Here is a 17,903-nt window from a genome sequence, read left to right on the forward strand (position 1 = left end):
TGCTGTTGTCCACCTTAAACAGAACGTGCTTGCTTGACCAGCTGCGTCCCCAACAGACTGCCGCTAAGACTACAGGGATATTTTCTTTTGGCGCTATGTCCAAACGCTCTGTACCCGGTCCCCACTTCAACTGAAGCCACCGGCGCTGCCAAAGCACGCCGCAGCCCCAGCCGTCTGAGGCGTCTGACTCCAAGCACACCGTGGGACTCACCTTGCCTAGGGCCGACAACAAGCCGATACCGTTCCACCGACTGGCAAACGCTGACCATCACAATATGTCTGAACGCGCTTCCTTGTTCAAGCGAACAAAATGATGGAGCGTCTTAGGAACCTTAGACAACTCGATTGGACGGCGAAGAAATGCTCGTCCCGGTTTGACCACTGCACAAGCATGGTGAAGACTGCCGATCAGAGACAAGATTTCCCTCTTGGTCCCTCCCCGACGAGTCGACCAACTCAACAGTACGTCCTGCAAGTGCGCCAGCTTCTCTGATGGCAGACGAAGCTGCATGTGCACGATGTCAATTTCAAATGCCCAAGAATGTCAATACTGTACTCGGGCCCTGAGTCTTATGCTCTGCTACGGGCACACCCAGATCCCGACACGTGGTAAGGGCAAATGACAGGTCTGTGCGCACTTCCCGGAACCGGCTGCCCCGCAAAAGAGAAAATCGTCCAGATAATGTATGACGGACGAGACGCCCGTACAGAACATAACCCACAGAAGTGCGTCTGCCTCCGCTGAGAAAATCTTGGGTGCCGACAGAAGCCCGAATGGCAGGGCTGCATCTAGGCTCACCGACCCACGCCAGCCCATACCAAGCAGATGGCGGTCGTCCGGGTGTATTGGAATTAGCCGGTAAGCGCTCTGGATGTCCACCTTTACCAGTAGCGTTCCTCGTCCCAACGCTAAGATCCGCGTGGCTGCATCGTCGACCCGTGAGTACGACAACGAACAGAGATGTGGATCTATACCGTCGTTGACACTGTGACCACGAGGAGAAGAAAGGTCCAAGATTAGTCTCCATTTGCCTGGTTGGCGCGGATTGGGAATCACTCCGAACGGACTGAGGTGAGCTGTCCTTCCGCGGAAGGGTGGATCAATTACACGCTGCTGCGCTCTTTCGTCTTGCAAGTAGTTGGTCACAACATCCGCCTGATCTCTGGCTGACCTCATGTTCTTTCTCGCTGCGCGGCATGTGTGCTTTGTAGTCGAAACCAATTTGAAAACCGTCTTCAACCCACGCAGGAGCCAGGCCACAAACTCACGGTCCGGGTGGGCCCTCAGACCTACTTCCCATCTTGCGACTGCTAGAGAGAGAGGGGGAGAGGGGGAGGGGGCGGAGGGCGGAGGGGGAGGGGGCGGAGGGCGGAGGGGGAGGGGAGGAGGAGAGGGAGAGGGGAGTGTGTTGCCTCGCCCGTAACCGATGCCGCCGCCGCCGCTTCAATGTCAATAGGTCCGCCACGTATCTGTACTTGCCCGCGCAGATGTTGCATGCCGCTAGTGCTTCGTCAGAGAGTTCAGCGTTACCTATAATCATTAGTTATTTCGTATCTTCCTTACTCGCCTTACTGTGCTAATGCATGCCGCTGTGCTGTGGCCAACGGGTGGTGCCCACCACTTCAGACCATGACTGAACAATGGTTGCTAGTAACTGCGCGCGCCAACAGATCGCCACCGATCCAGCCAACAAGACCATGGGAACAGACTTAACTAACACAATGGATCATTGCGAAAGCAGACCAAGCAGTAACACGCCCGGTCGAAAACCTTAAAACAAGTATAACCGACTAAAAGTCGAGCACCGACAGAAACAACAACAACAACAACAACAACAACGAAAAACATGACCTATACATCAGTCATCTAAACAATAACAACAAAGAAAACATGCCTTACGTCTAAGTGAAAACAAAGGAAAATGAACGCTAAATCCAACAGCAAACGCAACAGCCGCCTATCGGTCCTTTCCTTTTCTACGTCATCTGTGTAGAGCCTGTCTCTACTCCTGCCTAGCAGAAAGCCCCGGTCCGCTCTTGTGCCGATTCCTTCTCGACCACTGACGCAGGCGTGTCTCGGCACTCTCCTACTTTATGGCTGCGGAGGCCGCAGCGCAAGCACGCGTGCCGGTACGAACATCACGGGTAGCTCTTGCAGCCGCCTAGGCTGAAATTCGACTTCTTGCAAGTTGGGCTGTTTGCAAAACCGGAACCAACAGCACAACCTGTACCTACCGCCGATGACCGCCAAGGTGTGTGGTAAGGCGCGCTTTGCTCAAAACCAGCGCTTTTGGGGAGTGACGTTGTGACAGGTGCCAGTGCGCACTCTCTTGACTTGTGGTCACCTTCGCCGCAGTTCTTGCACGAAGCCGCTGCTGATGCCCGCGCTGCCAGAAACGATGTGGCGTATAGCGACGGTAATGGCTGCCCCCACCGTATGGCGGAGTTGGCTGCCGCTATCTTCCGGAAGAGCAAGTCGTAGCTCCTCCAGTCGACGCCTCCGTGTCGCTGCGCCTCTCGCACGATCATGCGTAGGTAGGCCATCAAGTCGCGCATGCGATGAGGGTGAGCCTCGGCTACTACGGCGGCGTACGTCACGAAGCACTGCACCCATGTCATGAGGCTAGCGACCCGCCGCGGTTGCCGTTGCCCACTGCCATGCCTAGACTCCGTGTTTGGTTGCCAGTCGCTGCAGCTCCATATTGTCAGGCAACAGCTCTGCCTGGTCGACGTAGTCCGTCGACTGAATGCGCCGGACGAGTTTTTCCGGGATGGGTGGAAAAGCTTTACCGAGTGACAGCCAGCCAGACTTCAGCGCGCCACGACCCGTTGAGACATCCAGGATAGGGGAGGAGAGTGGAGCTCCTGCATCTGTTGCCGTACGTACCCCTGCATCCATCAGTGCCACGTGCTCCAGTGCGCTAGGATCGGGCATGTCTCCCAGACCTAACACAGGACTACTCCGTTATCCCCCGTATTCTGTATGCCAGCAGCGGTGTGCGTGTGTCCGAGACAACTGTACCGTGCGGTAAGTGTCGCTCGAAACAACGAGATGGCGTGCTGCCTCGGAAAGATGGCTCGCTGCCACTCCGATGAACAAGGTGGCTTGCTGCCTCGGCCTCGTTCTCCGCTTCTTGCGACTCCCGCGTCATGGTTGCCCCGAGCAACCAGTCACGTAATAACACGAGACATCTATACGCAACGACGCGCGCCACCAAATATGCCAACCACTTACCTTTGCTTTGCGTCATGACTTCCTCTCTCGCCGATGCTGTGCTACATTGCTGCGTAGACCAGGAGAAAGACGCAGGCCTGCTCTCTGGTCACACTCCGCCGCACTGTTTTATTTTCTTCTTTTTTTGCTGCCGACTGGCGGTGGCTCGCTGCCCCGATGCTCGTCAATATCCTTGCAGCTGTCCGTGCACAACACCCGCGCTTGACAAAAACTCATGGCGCCCACACACGTGAGGCGTGTCCGAGAGGAGTAGGCCAACATCTTCCACAATGTCGCACCACGATTAGTTTTTTAGAACAGCGCGCTGCCTGCCCCTGAAAGCTCGACGCGGACAAAATTACCGTCACCCGTGGCGAGCATGCAGACTTGTCGCGTGATACCTGCGCCGGTCAGCGTACTTAAGCTGGATTTACAATATGCAAACGCTTGAGCGTCGCGTCGCGGCGCGTCACGTCGCGTAGTACACATTCAAATTGTAAATGGTCGACGCGACGCGACGCATCGAAATAGAACCAAGTTCTACTTGAGCGTCGAACCGGAAGCTGTTCACGTCGCGTCGGAAGTAGCACCTTGATCTCGACCAATCACAGCCAACTATAAATGCACGTGTGGCTTTCGTGAGCAATGATTATTGATTTCGACGCTGTACTCGAAGTTGAGCGGTCTATAGATTGTGTAGGCAGCTGTTCTTGCTTGTGGATGATCAACTGCAAGATGTACAAAGACCTGCGTGCAAGGGAGAACGCGCAGAAATTGATTTTGAGCAAGTTGGGGATTCCGGCAGAGTTGTGCTAGTAGAAAATCGAAGCGCGAGTGGTCAGTTCAATAATCAGGCAGCGACATCTACCGCGCGCTGAAATCGTATTGTGAATGGTACGACGCGTGTGACACGATACGTGCCACTCCCACGCAAGACAACGTAACAGGACGCACGCGACGCTCAAGCGTTCCCATACTGTAAATCCAGCTTTTCGCACGATGGCCACTGAAGTTATCACCTACTGCCTAGCTGCGCTATTGCCGGAAGCATGCAAGTGTTCCAGCCTGTGCGCGCTTCAATGTACAGCCGGCACGCAAGGAAACCGTTTGTAAGAAGGTAGCATAGTGGAAAAAGTGCTCTCACCTGCTGAAGCAGAACCAGTAAGGGAGGCCGTTCTACCCACTCGAGTAGTAAGCGCGTCCACCGCTTGTGCTGCCACTGACTTTGCTGCCGCTTCCAGCATCGACTGCAAGCGTTCTTTGGTTAGCACGATGGCAGTGTCCTGGTCCACTGGGGCATTGCGTTGCTTGTTGTTTGCTATAAGCTCTAGAATCTTGACCGAAAGAAGAACGTCCACACGCGGATCTGCAAAACGTGCTATGCTTGTACTGCGCATGACTCGCGGGAAGAAACCTCCAGCCACTACCGTCTGCGCATGACACGCGGGAACACAACAAGACTTGCCTACCATGCACTCCTGCGGCTGTTGACTCATCGCGCGCGTTATCAAGGGAGAGTCAACTATGTGTAACTTCGTTAAACATCATAATAGAGGCCACCCTATTTAGAGGCTGCAGTTTTGTAACCTTGTTAATAATAGAGGCTGCGGCCACTATTTGAAGAAATACGGTAATTGTGTTTGTCTATTGAAAAATGGATGTTAATGATTTATGTTGTCAGTGAGTCTTTGCATGTTTGCAGTACCATCCAGGTTTATGCAGTTGCAAAGTATAGTGAACATTTCTATCACTTATGACAATACTTGTTTGCTACAGGAGACGTCATACATGCTGTCATTGCTTTGGCTTGTGATCAGTGGAGTGATGTTGGACTTGAGTTAGGATATCGAATGCCTGAAATCAACTCAATCACTTCATCCATTCCTGTACCTGGTAGCAAATTACGTGCCATACTGCTAACAAAAGCACTTGCTGTTCGCACATGCGATTTCATTCGTATGATGTTGTCTGCTTGTCAGCGTATTTCCATGCCAATTTGTGCTGCTGCAATAAGAGATGAGGTGGTTAAACGTCACGAGAGACTGAGAGCACAGAACGGTGGACAATAGAATAATTGAATTTGTCACTTTGTTGTCTGCATGACTAATCATATGGTTTATGCTTTATTGTTGAGTGATGTGTTAGTAAGAATATCTTTCTTGTTTGTAATGATTCAAGCATTTATCTATTTGTGTTTTAGGGTTTTTATTAAAATTACAGCTTGAACACACTAAACATTATGTGCAGTGTAATATTTATGCCAAATTTTAAATGTTAATATTAGGGATATCATGGGCAGAGCTATTGTAGCTTTGGCATTGCAACTAAATATTGTCCCATGCAATGGCTACTCAGTGTGTGTGTGTGTGTGTGTGTGTGTGTGTGTGTGTGTGTGTGTGTGTGTGTGTGTGTGCTTGTGTAATATCTTTGCTCTTGTATGGAGCTGAATGCTGGTCGTTTCTCTGACGCGATGAGACTAGGATAGATAACTTCACTACCAATGTCTCCAGACTATTCTGTGTGTGACTTGATTGGACTAGGAGCTTCAACATATTACCAATACTGATCTTCGACGAAGCTGATGCGATGTAAGTCTGATGTCTGACGTTCTTCGTCGCCGTCTTCAGTGGTTAGCACATGTTGCTCGAATGCCTGCAATCAGATTACCAAAGAAACTTATTTGGGTGCCTGTCACATTCTAGACCAGTTCAGGGGCCCCGCCTCAGTTGGAAAGACAGGATCCAGTCTGACTTGAAGTTGTTAAAACTAGAGAATTGGTATCACCTGGCACAGCAACGTCCAGAATGGCGAGCTTCATGTCAGGCTGAAGTTATGTACCTCTACTGAACGATCATTTTCATGTGCTGTGTGTTGCCGCTCTTTTGGGATCGAGTCATTCAGGTATGAAACAGCACAAGTGGATTGTGGAGTGCCAACTGCCTCTGTGTGAACAACTAGGCGCAGTGCAATGTGCCAAGTCTCATCAGTGGCTGAGAAGTAGGAGTGGGGACTAGCACTACGTAAATGTTTAAATGTGTCTTCTTCTTTCTCTTTGACTAGGTCATTGTCATTGACTCTATCATCGATCCGGTCATCATCACTTGCCTCCACCGATTGTACCTCAAGTCGGATACCGGTGCTTGATAGGACATGCTGTTGCTGCCATTGTAGTCAATGTGGACGCTGCTTCAAATTTAGCTAGGCCAGGATTCCAACGGCATAACTGTCATCGTGTCAGACGCTGTTCAGAAATAGACAGCAGTCAACTTCCTCTGTCTTGCACATGTGGAAGACGTTTCAGGTGGCTTAAGGACAAACAGAGACATAAGTGCAGACAGTAACTACCTCGGTCTTTCAGCTCTCCCCATATGGGGCGGCGTGCCCTACTGGCAGCTGTAGTCAAGTCAAGTCGTGTGTGTGTGTGTGTGTGTGTGTGTGTGTGTGTGTGTGTGTGTGTGTGTGTGTGTGTGTGTGTGTGTGTGCAGTGTGGAAAATAGGGAATTATTTTGGCTAGGACATTCTTGCATGGTGTTACATGTCTATAGTCCCACCCCTACTGCAGCCATTTTGCATGTAATATTTGCTAACCAACTTCTAAGGGAGAAATGGCTCTGGTTAATTAATTAAAGCATGCTAGGAGGCGCCTAAGTTTATGAAATTAACAGTTACACTATTGAAAAGCCATCCCCTGCTAGGAGACACAAGGTCTAGACTATCATATATGCTTACAGGTGGATTTTCTGTCCAAACACGTCCCAACATTGGTGCAGTATTTGGTCGCACAAACAACACATTTGGTGGGACATTGTCCTATGTCCTACCGTTATTTTCTAGCCTCGTTCCCAGACTCTCGCGCGCTAGTCTTGTCCGGTGCCCGTATATAAAACAAGCCTAGCGCGAGAGAGTCTGGCGACGAGGCTAGTTATTTTCCACACTGGTGTGTGTGTGTGTGTGTGTGTGTGTGTGTGTGTGTGTGTGCGTGCGTGCGTGCGTGCGTGTGTGTGTGTGTGTGTGTGTGTGTGTGTGTGTGTGTGTGTGTGTGTGTGTGTGTGTGTGTGTGTGTGTGTTAGCCTCGAACTTCCAGACCAGAGAGCGCGCGAACTCTAGTCTGGACCAAGTCGATACTAAAATGATTTCGGAAATAGCCCTTCTAAGCCAATCAGCTTCTACAACCTGAATCTCGGTTGTAAATTCTGATTGGCTTAGCAATAATTGGTTATGCTAAGTGCACTAAAAGTCTGTTCACGCATTAGATAGACTGAGGAATTCAACGCGTAGCAGGACTATAGTATGGGTTTCCGAGGTCTAATTGATATCGATGGACAGCTCTTGAAGAGCTTAATTCAATTATAATAATTATTTATTTCTTGCTATGAACAAAAGACCAGCATAAGCAACTTCCGAAATTGTAATGAGTTAGCGGGTGGAGACAAGCTTAATCAGATCAATCTAGAGACAACCCCCAGTGAGATAACTCTTTATCAAATTAAGGTGTGTAACAAAATACTAATGACGCAAACAATTAGAAACTTGTGTACAAGTAAGCATTTATTGATTTCCTGCATGTGTCTCAACAGAATGGAATTCTATGTTATACCGAAAAGCTGTAGGTTTGAGCGTTGCACCTCTCTTCCTGCTCTCAGAGTTGTTTTGATACAGCATTTATTGGTTTGCGTTTCCGGTGACAACACACGCCAAGAATGCAATCAGTCTAAGATAGCTTCTTGTACAAACATAACATCCGGCTTTCTTGGTAATCTGTTTAGCTAAGGTCCAACCCTTAGGCACGAGTCCATCTAATTCGTGAACCGACTACACGCGTAGCGTACGTGAAGGTAACGCCCACTATTTCTAATTGGATTCAACCGATCGCGATCGGATCGCGATCGAATCCACCTCGCGATGTGGATCGGATTGATCGCGATCCGATCGCGATCGAGTTGCAGGTGTGGACAGGCCTTAGTTTATTAACTTAAGGCAATTGATATCCAAAACTATTTTACATATTACAATACCGTCTAAATCAATGTATTGCAAACAGTGAAGGTCGTACGAAATATTGATAACGTAAACTTTTGTCATTGGTCTCACTCTTGCGCGGCTTTTAGACATTAATTGTTCTTGAATACCAGACAAATGTAGAAAGTCATCGATCTATCCTACTCTGAAAGCAAGGAAATGTTTGGCAGGCAGCTACTAAAAAAATTGGTGTCATGTGTGACACGCTCCCGCCGAAAGAGTGTCAATAATTATGGCACGAACTGTACTTGCCAGTGGCCAGTTTATGCACTACTAAAGCCGTGTTTACACGAACTAAAACCGTACTATGGACTGACGAAGAGGTGACGGCACTTAGTGGGATACTAGCTTTCCTTCGATTAACTAAATTACTTGAAAAGCACGTGAGATGAGTTCACAATCTTCTGCCATGATTCACTGTATGCGCGCGTTAGTCAATGATGGGCAGAGCCCATACTATCATAACTCGGGTCCGACCCGGCATTTGGAAGTGAGCCGTGCCCGTGGGCCCAGGGCCCAACTCGGCCCAAATAATTGTCGTGTAAACACATGAACCCGGGTTCGGCCCGGGTCCCATAACGTCGTGTAAACAGGGCTTAAGTATAACTAGAGTCAGTGGAAGCTGATTCAGATTGGTCGGGCCTAACGCCAGTTAATGCCTGTTTTTTATTAGTTGTGTCCTTACAGTTTTACAGTGGCATCATATATTACTTCAGACGCATCCAAATAATGACAATCTGTGTTCTGAACTCATCTGCTACAGATGTCATTAACAACTCATCTGTGTAATTTTTGTGGACGCCAATTAGCTACAAATGATTAAGCCTATCTTGTTTCATAGTACTCCCTAAATACTTTAATACAGGTGGTTGATGGCATCACTAAAATAAGCTGTACTACTGGTACAACTTCCACTAACAAACCCCTTCCTTTCATGTGAAGTCAATTTCAGAACGTATAGTTCTTGATATCAGAAACTGTGATGTTTGTACTAGGGTCCTTTATAGGCATGCTCTGTGCACTTTGATGGTGTAGTTTGAGTTGCATGTGACTTATGTAGATCATCTTGGTAGAATGAAGTAGTAATTAAACATCAGAGATTCTTCACAGTTCTTCACTTCGACAGAATCTAATCAGAAGGTCTTCCAAGTTACGATACGTAGTAAAGCCTGGCTGCTCAAATCTGTTTTGAATTGAATTGACAATCAGGTTTAGAGCTTCATAGTATTGCAAGCGATAGTACAGCTTGCAAGAATCACAATATTTAGGCTCAGCATCACCCCCATCAAGATGATGTGGCATTGTTCATTTTCTGGGTAACACCATCAGGTCATTTCTAATCTTGAGATTTTTTCCAAAAGTTATCAAAATGTCAGTTTTGATATCTAACTGTCATTTCGTAGTGACTGCAATGTTGCAAAATCATTGAAGCTATCGTAAAACCAGAAATTTGTCCGACACTAAAGTTGTGCGAATTTGCCCAAACGAGCACCTTAAAAAATGTTATGCAGTTTTATTTGTGCGATATCAATACAGCTTGAATATTTACTCAAGTTGACTGGTAACAGTTTTATATTGACCAACCAATAACCACCATAACAACAACTAAAACAAGAAAGAAGGTCTCAGCGTACAGACGTTTGCTGCCTGTTCAACTTTATTTCTAGGTGTGGGGAGAAAAATGCGTTTGTCTTTAATTGGTGTTGAGTGATTAAAATAGTCTGGGATCATACAGTGGAAAATGGCAAGAGACAGATGGACTGATCTAATACGCATGCACATGTTTATGCACATTGCAAATTCAATTTGTGCAATGACATTTTGGTTGCACAATTTGCACAATTTTAAATCATCACACGAATTTCTGGTTTTACGGTATTGCTGTTTTTCAGAAGTTGACAACTTTGGAGACTGTAAGATTTGGCTCTCTCAGGTTATCACTGTGTTGCAAAATTAGGTCCCCTAGAACCACACCAAACAAGTATTTGTACATCTGAAAATGGCACTGAACGTCAATGATTCGTCGCTTTATTGCAGGATCAGACACTTGATCTTTAAAAATATCTCAAACTTGTCTCAAAACGCAATATATAGTTATCAATGACTGACTTCAGAGTATTTGCTTTCACTGTCTATCTGTAGTTGGGCTCAGTACCCTGAAACCTGTATCTTTCCGTACATTTAAAAGTACCCTGCGGTATATTTCTGTAACTTTTCTTCAACTTCTGAAGAGTACATGCATACAGACTGTACTATTTCATTTGGGAGAGTAGTTTACATGCAAGAGTAGAAATCTCAGTTCTACATGGTGGTGTCCAATGCATCCTTCATCATCTTGCACTGTTTCATTGAGTCCCCAGCTGCCATGTTGAAAGCATGCCCACAAGAGTGGGTAAAAAGAGCTCGAGGCTCTTCCTTTATCAGAGGAAACTTTTGCAACACTGTTTCTCACACTGGCCATGTTGGTTGTGTCATCATAGCACTGGCCTTGACACCGCCATAGTGACAGGTTCAGACGAAGCAGAACTTCTTTCACGATGTGCAATATACATGTAGCTATAGTAAAGGCAGAAATATCATCTATTTGTTATATGCCAATTGTATCGTCTTGTGGTTGAAGCTGGTCATTAATTCAGCAAATGCAGACTACCATCTGCTCCCTGTTTGATGTAGCTGTGCATTCATTATAGAATAAAATTTCAGTACCAATCTGCACGAAGAAACATTTGCCGTATAAGGTGAAACATTGGCGGTAATTTATTTTGGCGGTGTGCTAAGAAATTGATGGAAAAAGCATATTGGCGGATTTTATTTTGACAGTTGGACATTGTTGTTTGATAATTGAATTATGTACGATATTTCCCACCCACCTAGTCAAGTGGTTGAGTCATGGAGGAGTTGCGATTGAACAGGTGCATTCGTGGCCAGCACGTTTCCCTAACTTACTGGTCTCCAACTTTGTATTTGAAGATTGCTATGTCAGCGCAAAGAACGTGACTCGAATGACTGTTCCTGTTTCATCGATAGCTTCACGGCCTCAAGTTTAATCTCCCTGCTAGACAGGGTATAGGCACAACAAATGGCAAGCAGGAATTACCATCTTGTGGCTTTATCCTCGTGACGTATACAGCCACGTGGGTGATGACGTCAAATTGATGGCGGATTTTATATTGGCACTTGCTGAAAAATCCAACAATCCGCCAAAATAAATTTCCTGCCAATATTTCATCTTATACGGTACCCTATATGTAGAGATTGCCCAGGTTTGTGGGCATTTAATTGTGGGTTTATAAACCTTGTCTTGCTCCGAACCGCATGTTGGATAGAACTTTCAGTAAGCACTCTCAACTGTCTCTCTTCTGATCTGCCATCTGTTTTGGCAACATCTCACTGTCATAGGGCAAGTTGCATCGCCTCTTCATGGCACGTACAGTGCAGATTCTTGATTCTTGAACAGAACAGTAGCCTCTTTCCAGGTAGTGTCCCCTTGACACAAATGCCGAGCCTCCCTTTCTATGACTCCAGTCTATTTTCTTTGACTTCGGTGCTACCACACACACACACACACACACACACACACACACACACACACACACACACACACACACACACACACACACACACACACACACACACACACACACGGACGAGGACTGCATCATCCCCAGTTGAATAATGAAGGCCATTTCCATTTCTGAAACCAGTTGGACTGGCAGGATCGACTCACCACTACTTTCATATTGAATGAATGCTTTGGAAACGTGATGTCAGAGTGAGTGTGATGGGGTGTTTCAGGTACCTCCGCTAGCAATCATAGGGGTTCAGCCGTGATACGCAGAATCATGTTCTCATTATCTCAGGAGTTACACAGGTGAAAGCATTTACAACATGTTGCATTTTATTTGCTCTTATCTAGCAGGTGATGTCCACAATCCCAATATCTTGTTAGCAATTTACAAATAGTGGATTGACTATTCATAGTAGGAAGTCATTTTGCATGATCGTTGTGTTTTTTATTAGGTTTGCAGAGGAAACTACTTTAATTGGTATGTATGCAAATGTATGGGAAGCCACTTCTGAGCAAGTGCAATGAATGTTGTCTTGCACCAGGTTTTAACCAAATCATACAATCAACTTGTCAGTCACTTCAAGTAGAATTAGGTTCTACGGAATGTTAGAGAGATTTACACGTATCTCAAAATCGGTTGGAAATACGTGCTATCTGATTTTGTCATATTTTCAGGTTGCTAGTTCAGCTCAATTGGTTAGAGAGTCATCCAATAGAGTGTGTACATCCAAGACCTTGTATTGTTGCAAGTTCAAGTCACAATGATGGTGAGCTATGGCGTAGTTTCCTTGGGCAAGAAACTCACACACAATTGCCTCTCTGAGTACCTGGTCATTGACTGGGGACGTACGTAAGCAACCATCGGCTGTAACGTGACATCGGCCAATGAGGTCCAGCTAAGACTTCAGGTGCTCACACCACAGTTAGCCTCACAAGTAGGCGCTCCTGTGAGCACTTGACCCGGCTGCAGGAGATTGCTAGTGCAAGCAGCCCCACCGTTTCCTGATAGCCTCGTACCAGACCCTCTCGCGCGTCGTGCCCGGTTCCCGTATAACACGAAAACGCTGGAGAGGGTCTGGGTTCATACCGCCTACTTTCTTCACCTAGTGTCACCCCACGTCATCTAAGTGTCACCCCACGTCACCAACGTCAATACTTTCATACTATTAGTTCATTATGCTGTAACAATACACCTTTCTATCAAAGCAAATTAGGCATTACGCTATCTGTGATATCCCAGAATTGCATACATTCATTGTTTGTTTTTCGTTCGTCTATGCGACATGGAAACCGATTCATTCACAGAGCGATCTCCTGAGTTCGATTCACGTTACCTGAAGCTCTAAGGTCCAATGTGATTTGATCACCAGTAGCCTGGAGTATATGCATGCACTAAGCGCTGCTCTATGACTGTGCTAGGCTACAAGAACAATATGAGTCGGGAAGCTCATCAGATAGAGTTCCAACGAAAGTGGTAATGAACAGCGTCAACTGTAGCTTGTTGGCCGCCGGAAAGGCAACGCTGTCTTCTGTGGATGTTGGCAAGCTAGTGCGCCTTGCCTTTGGATCAACTGTAGAGAGGAAAAGCGCCAGAGTTCACGGCTGCCGCTCATACGTTTACTGCGGTATCCGGAGAAAGAGTGATCATGAGGAAAGTCCAGCCAAACGTTCTTGCATACAAGAGTCATCAAAGGATATTACATCACCGACCTCTGACCATCTACTACGAATTACACAATTAGAAGCTGAGCTCAAACGTGAAAAGAAGCGCGGACAAGACTTGGAGGCTGAACTGCAACAATCAATTATTCAGAGTCAATCTATCCAGTGGCATCAAGTAGATACAGAAATTAACGCAGAGCTGAATGCGCTACAGAGAGCTGGAGGAATCATGTCAACAGGTCCAGTTGATGCAGCAGATGCATCTTCACTGACTGCAGACTTTAGTTTACATAATCTACACAGCCAATTACTTACACACGCTCCCAAAATTACATCACTGCTTTCCTCGATAGGCCAAACTGACACCACTACAGGACCAAAAGATATCTACAGCTTGGCAGCAGTCTGCTTACTAGCGAAGAAGGCAAGTGACAAGGTCAAAGGTTTTCAGCTTCTAGTTAGTTTGATGTTGGTTGCCAGGGCAACTAGTAAACAAGTCATTACTACTCTTAACCATATGGGTGTCTGCTTGTCATATAGTCAAACGTTTAGGTATGTGGAAAACGCTGCAAAGGCAATAGAGCAGAACAGAGAGCTTCAACATGGAGACTGGATCGTTGCCTATGACAACATAAATATTGAGAAACGTGTCACCCATGAGAGACATGCCAGACATACAGAGGCATGGAACTTCACGAGCCGTTTGGCTGTCAAAGTAGCCAGACTTCCCCCACCTGATTACAACACAACAGAATTACCACAATGCACTCGAGGAGATTTAGCTGTGGAAGACATTCTACCGAATGATGATGACGACAAAACATTTCACGAATCTGCTCAGACAAGAGTTCAGAAGGTACTCATACACAGGTTCAAATGCTGCAATCACCTTAAAGTAAGACATCAATATGACAACCATGACCACCCAACAACAAAATCTATTATCCACCCTATTGCAGTGATAGACATAGATGAAAGTTACACTGACAATAATGTTACTATTCTTGAAGAATTTCAAAAAATGCTGGCGATAGATGACACTGTTCAACAATGTGTTGTCGGTGACCAAGCGACTTGCAGGGCAATTCGTGCAGCTCGGCGTAGAAGGGTAGCAGATATTCCTTCAGCACGCCTCCTATGGGCGAAAGAGAATCCTGGTGATTTCCACTTCGCATGGGAGTGCCTAAAAGTCATCTTCCTCATATTTTGGGAGTCACATGATTTTCCTGGCTCATTGGCTCATCTCAGCAAACTGATCAACCGAAGTGGAGTCACCGCTGCTGCAAAAAAATTTCAACAATCCGATGAGTTCCTCAAACATGCATTAGAAGCACATCTGACTGCATCCCTCATCACCTTTCTCAATATATCTGCTACCTCAGATTTAATTGTACAAGATGCAACCATTATAATGAACTCATGGCTAAACGAAACAGCAGAGAGATTCGCCAATGACGTGCTAGTTATAGGAACAGATGAAGATGACCATGATGCAGACAACCTGTATAATTTCCATCGTTCTTTTCTGCGCATGGCCCTCCTTTATGAAGATTTGAGGGAAGCCATCAAGTACGAAGATGGCCCAAGAGTTATCCAACATTGGCGAATGTGGTTACTGTACTTCCTCGCAACAAAGAGAAGCAACTACAGCAATGAAGCAGCAAATCTCTTAGCCAATCTGAAGGCTGACTTTTCCAAGAGGCTTGCTTACATAGTAACTCACAACAGAGCTGTTAATTCTCTGGGCATACCTGGTCATGGGAAAGCAATAGACATGGCAGTAGAACACCACAATCTTGTCATCAAAACAGCTTTACGATCTTCTGGTGGCAGTATCACCCTCCATCATTTAAGAGTAATAAGCTTAGCATCTCAGCTATTACATGATGCTGCACTGTTATGCGATCAGGAAGTTCATGCTCCTCATGTAGGTACAAGGCATACAAGTACAAGTGCTGAAAAAGACATCCAAATGATGACATCCAATCTATTGGCCAGTCAAGTCACTTGTCGGATTCCCAAAAGAAAGTTGCCATCTAACAGACATTTCACAACACCAGAGAAAAAAGGATATGAAGTTGCCTTATCCAAGCAATGGATTGCAAAGTTCCTAAGTAAGACAGACCTGAGAATTGAGGACAATCAGTCCACTGAAGACCATGAAGAAATTGATTTTCTTGATGACATACAGCTATGACAGAAATAGACACATGTACATAATATCGTAACTACTTGTATTGAGAAACATAGCCTAAAGTGAGTTACTAGTGATTTGTAATCTCTCCTAAAACATGTCTACAAGCTGAAGTGCTCCTTGTACCATCACTACTAATATTGGCTATAGTGCAAGGAATGTGAAACTCAGTTAACTTAAAAACTGCTAAACTGAAGTCCCTTACAACTCCTAGTGACCTAACATCATTTTCTGATCGAATCTTATTACATTTTTTTACTAGTTTATCAATCACTAACATGGATAAGACCCCATCTAGTCCTCTCATTCTGTATCTTGTGCCACCTGCCGTCCTTCTAAGTTCAAGTAGTGCTTTCCTCAAAGCACCTCTCTGACCAGCAACAACACGACGTGATCTCAACGGTGCATATCTGCATGGAATAGGAGGAAGTGGTAAGGTGCAATCCACCTCTGGCTGAAAAATATGAGGTCGCTCATCAGATGCATTGCAGAAGGAACAGCACAAATCACTATCAGGTAATGGCTCATCTGACTGCAAAATCTTGTAAACAAGAACTCTTCTCAAACAGACCTTATTTGAGGCAAGAGTCACAATTTCGTTGTTGCACACTGACAGCCTACGGTCCTGAGAGTGTGCCACAAACAGAACAAGGCACAACCTTAGTGGATCTCTCCCTCCACGTCCAGCAAGCTGCACAAGCTCAGATCCACTGTCTGGCAAACCGAATAGAATAACTTCACTGATGTCATCAATGTCCACGCCAAGGCCAAACGCACTAGTAGCTACCATGACTCGCTGCTTGCCACACTTGAATTCTCCATAGTGTTGAGATCGCCCCTCAAGTGTCATTGTGGCATGGTATTGTCCTACTGTACCCCTGGTTATACTACTGCAGCTGTACACAAGATGAATATACACTTTATACAAAACATCCTTTGATCTGCAAAATATAAGAGTTTTTGGAATATCTTTAGAATACTTTACAGAGGACAACATAGAAGCTAACAAGTGGAAGACTGACAAAATAGAGGTGGATGAATCCAAAGAAAAATATAAGTTTGGACGATTTAGAGATCCAAATACTAGAACATAGTCAGGCATATTCAGATGTTGGGTTACAGAAGTAATAAGGAAAAGTGGAGCTGTTGCTGAGAGAGCCATAATAGGGACAGTAGGCAGGCAAGAACGAATAAAACTTAGTTCCTTGTAAGAAGGTCTAAATGTAGACCCCCACTCTTCGATCAGATGTACTTCATCAATAGCAATGAAGGAGATTGCTGTCTTCAATTGCCTAGACAATGCGTTTCGCCAAAAACTTGATGTGATCGCTTCTGGAGACGTATAAACTAGACAAACCACTGTTACCCACCATTGCCTGACCAAAAGATTGTCCAATACTACTCACTTAGTTTGTACTTGCTGGAAGAAATGTCTTTCAACAGTTTCTCGTCTGACAAGGACTCAATTCGTGTGACAGACACTCCCTTTCTTACCAGTTTGGCGACCTTGAATCATCAGGAGGCTAATAACTAAAGCAAACTGGCTGCTTCAAGCAACTACACCTACCTGATCATGCATCAATGATATCAGCGGGCTAATGATCACACACACTCCGTTCAAGAGAAGGGCAGGCAGTAGGTAGCACAAAGACTTGCCGCCCGAAGTCTTCAGTCGAACAAACACATCCTTGTTCGAAAGAATCGCCTTGGAGGCCTCAAGCTGACCTTCACGAAAACTATGGTGTCCAAATACGTCGGAAAGAACAGATTTCAGACCGAGTTCAAAATTCGCGCTTTCAGAAGCCATTCCGCGCTTTGTGAAGAGTCTGCGCACAGCTGTGCGGATCAAGTACCCTATGCTATGTCTGAGACCTACCACTCTGGTACTAATAAAAAGATTCTACCATTACGTAACAGCCTACCCAAAGGGTTCCCACCTCCCAGCTTACCGTGTCTTGTACGTCTTCTGAAAACATCCTGCAGGTTGTTCAACGTAAGAGCTAGATATATTGGCGATCGCAGGAGAAACGCGTCCACGTCCAAGAGACTTTCTGTGTGACACATGAGAATAGCACTTACACTAATCGTGTTAGTAGCCCGAGGCTTTGTGACATACGAGCTAAGATGATCATCTAACAGCATAAACGGTAGGCGGTATGAACCCAGACCCTCTCCAGCGTTTTCGTGTTATACGGGAACCGGGCACGACGCGCGAGAGGGTCTGGTACGAGGCTAGTTTCCTGAGT

General features: G+C 45.9%; 1 protein-coding gene across 5 annotated transcripts in view; it reads left to right on the plus strand.

Moving 5' to 3' along the window:
• LOC134190744 (uncharacterized) overlaps positions 1-5,500 on the plus strand; it is a 35,475-nt gene extending 29,975 nt beyond the window's left edge. For all 5 annotated transcript variants that reach the window (XM_062659242.1, XM_062659243.1, XM_062659244.1 and 2 more), the window contains one exon: positions 4,991-5,500. In XM_062659242.1, coding sequence (XP_062515226.1) covers positions 4,991-5,283 — 293 coding nt within the window. In that variant the 3' untranslated portion in view covers positions 5,284-5,500. The remainder of the gene's footprint in view (positions 1-4,990) is intronic.
• The last annotated feature ends 12,403 nt before the right edge of the window (positions 5,501-17,903 follow it).

The sequence above is a fragment of the Corticium candelabrum genome, chromosome 15 (genome assembly GCF_963422355.1).
Source record: "Corticium candelabrum chromosome 15, ooCorCand1.1, whole genome shotgun sequence".
NCBI classification, from domain to species: domain Eukaryota; kingdom Metazoa; phylum Porifera; class Homoscleromorpha; order Homosclerophorida; family Plakinidae; genus Corticium; species Corticium candelabrum.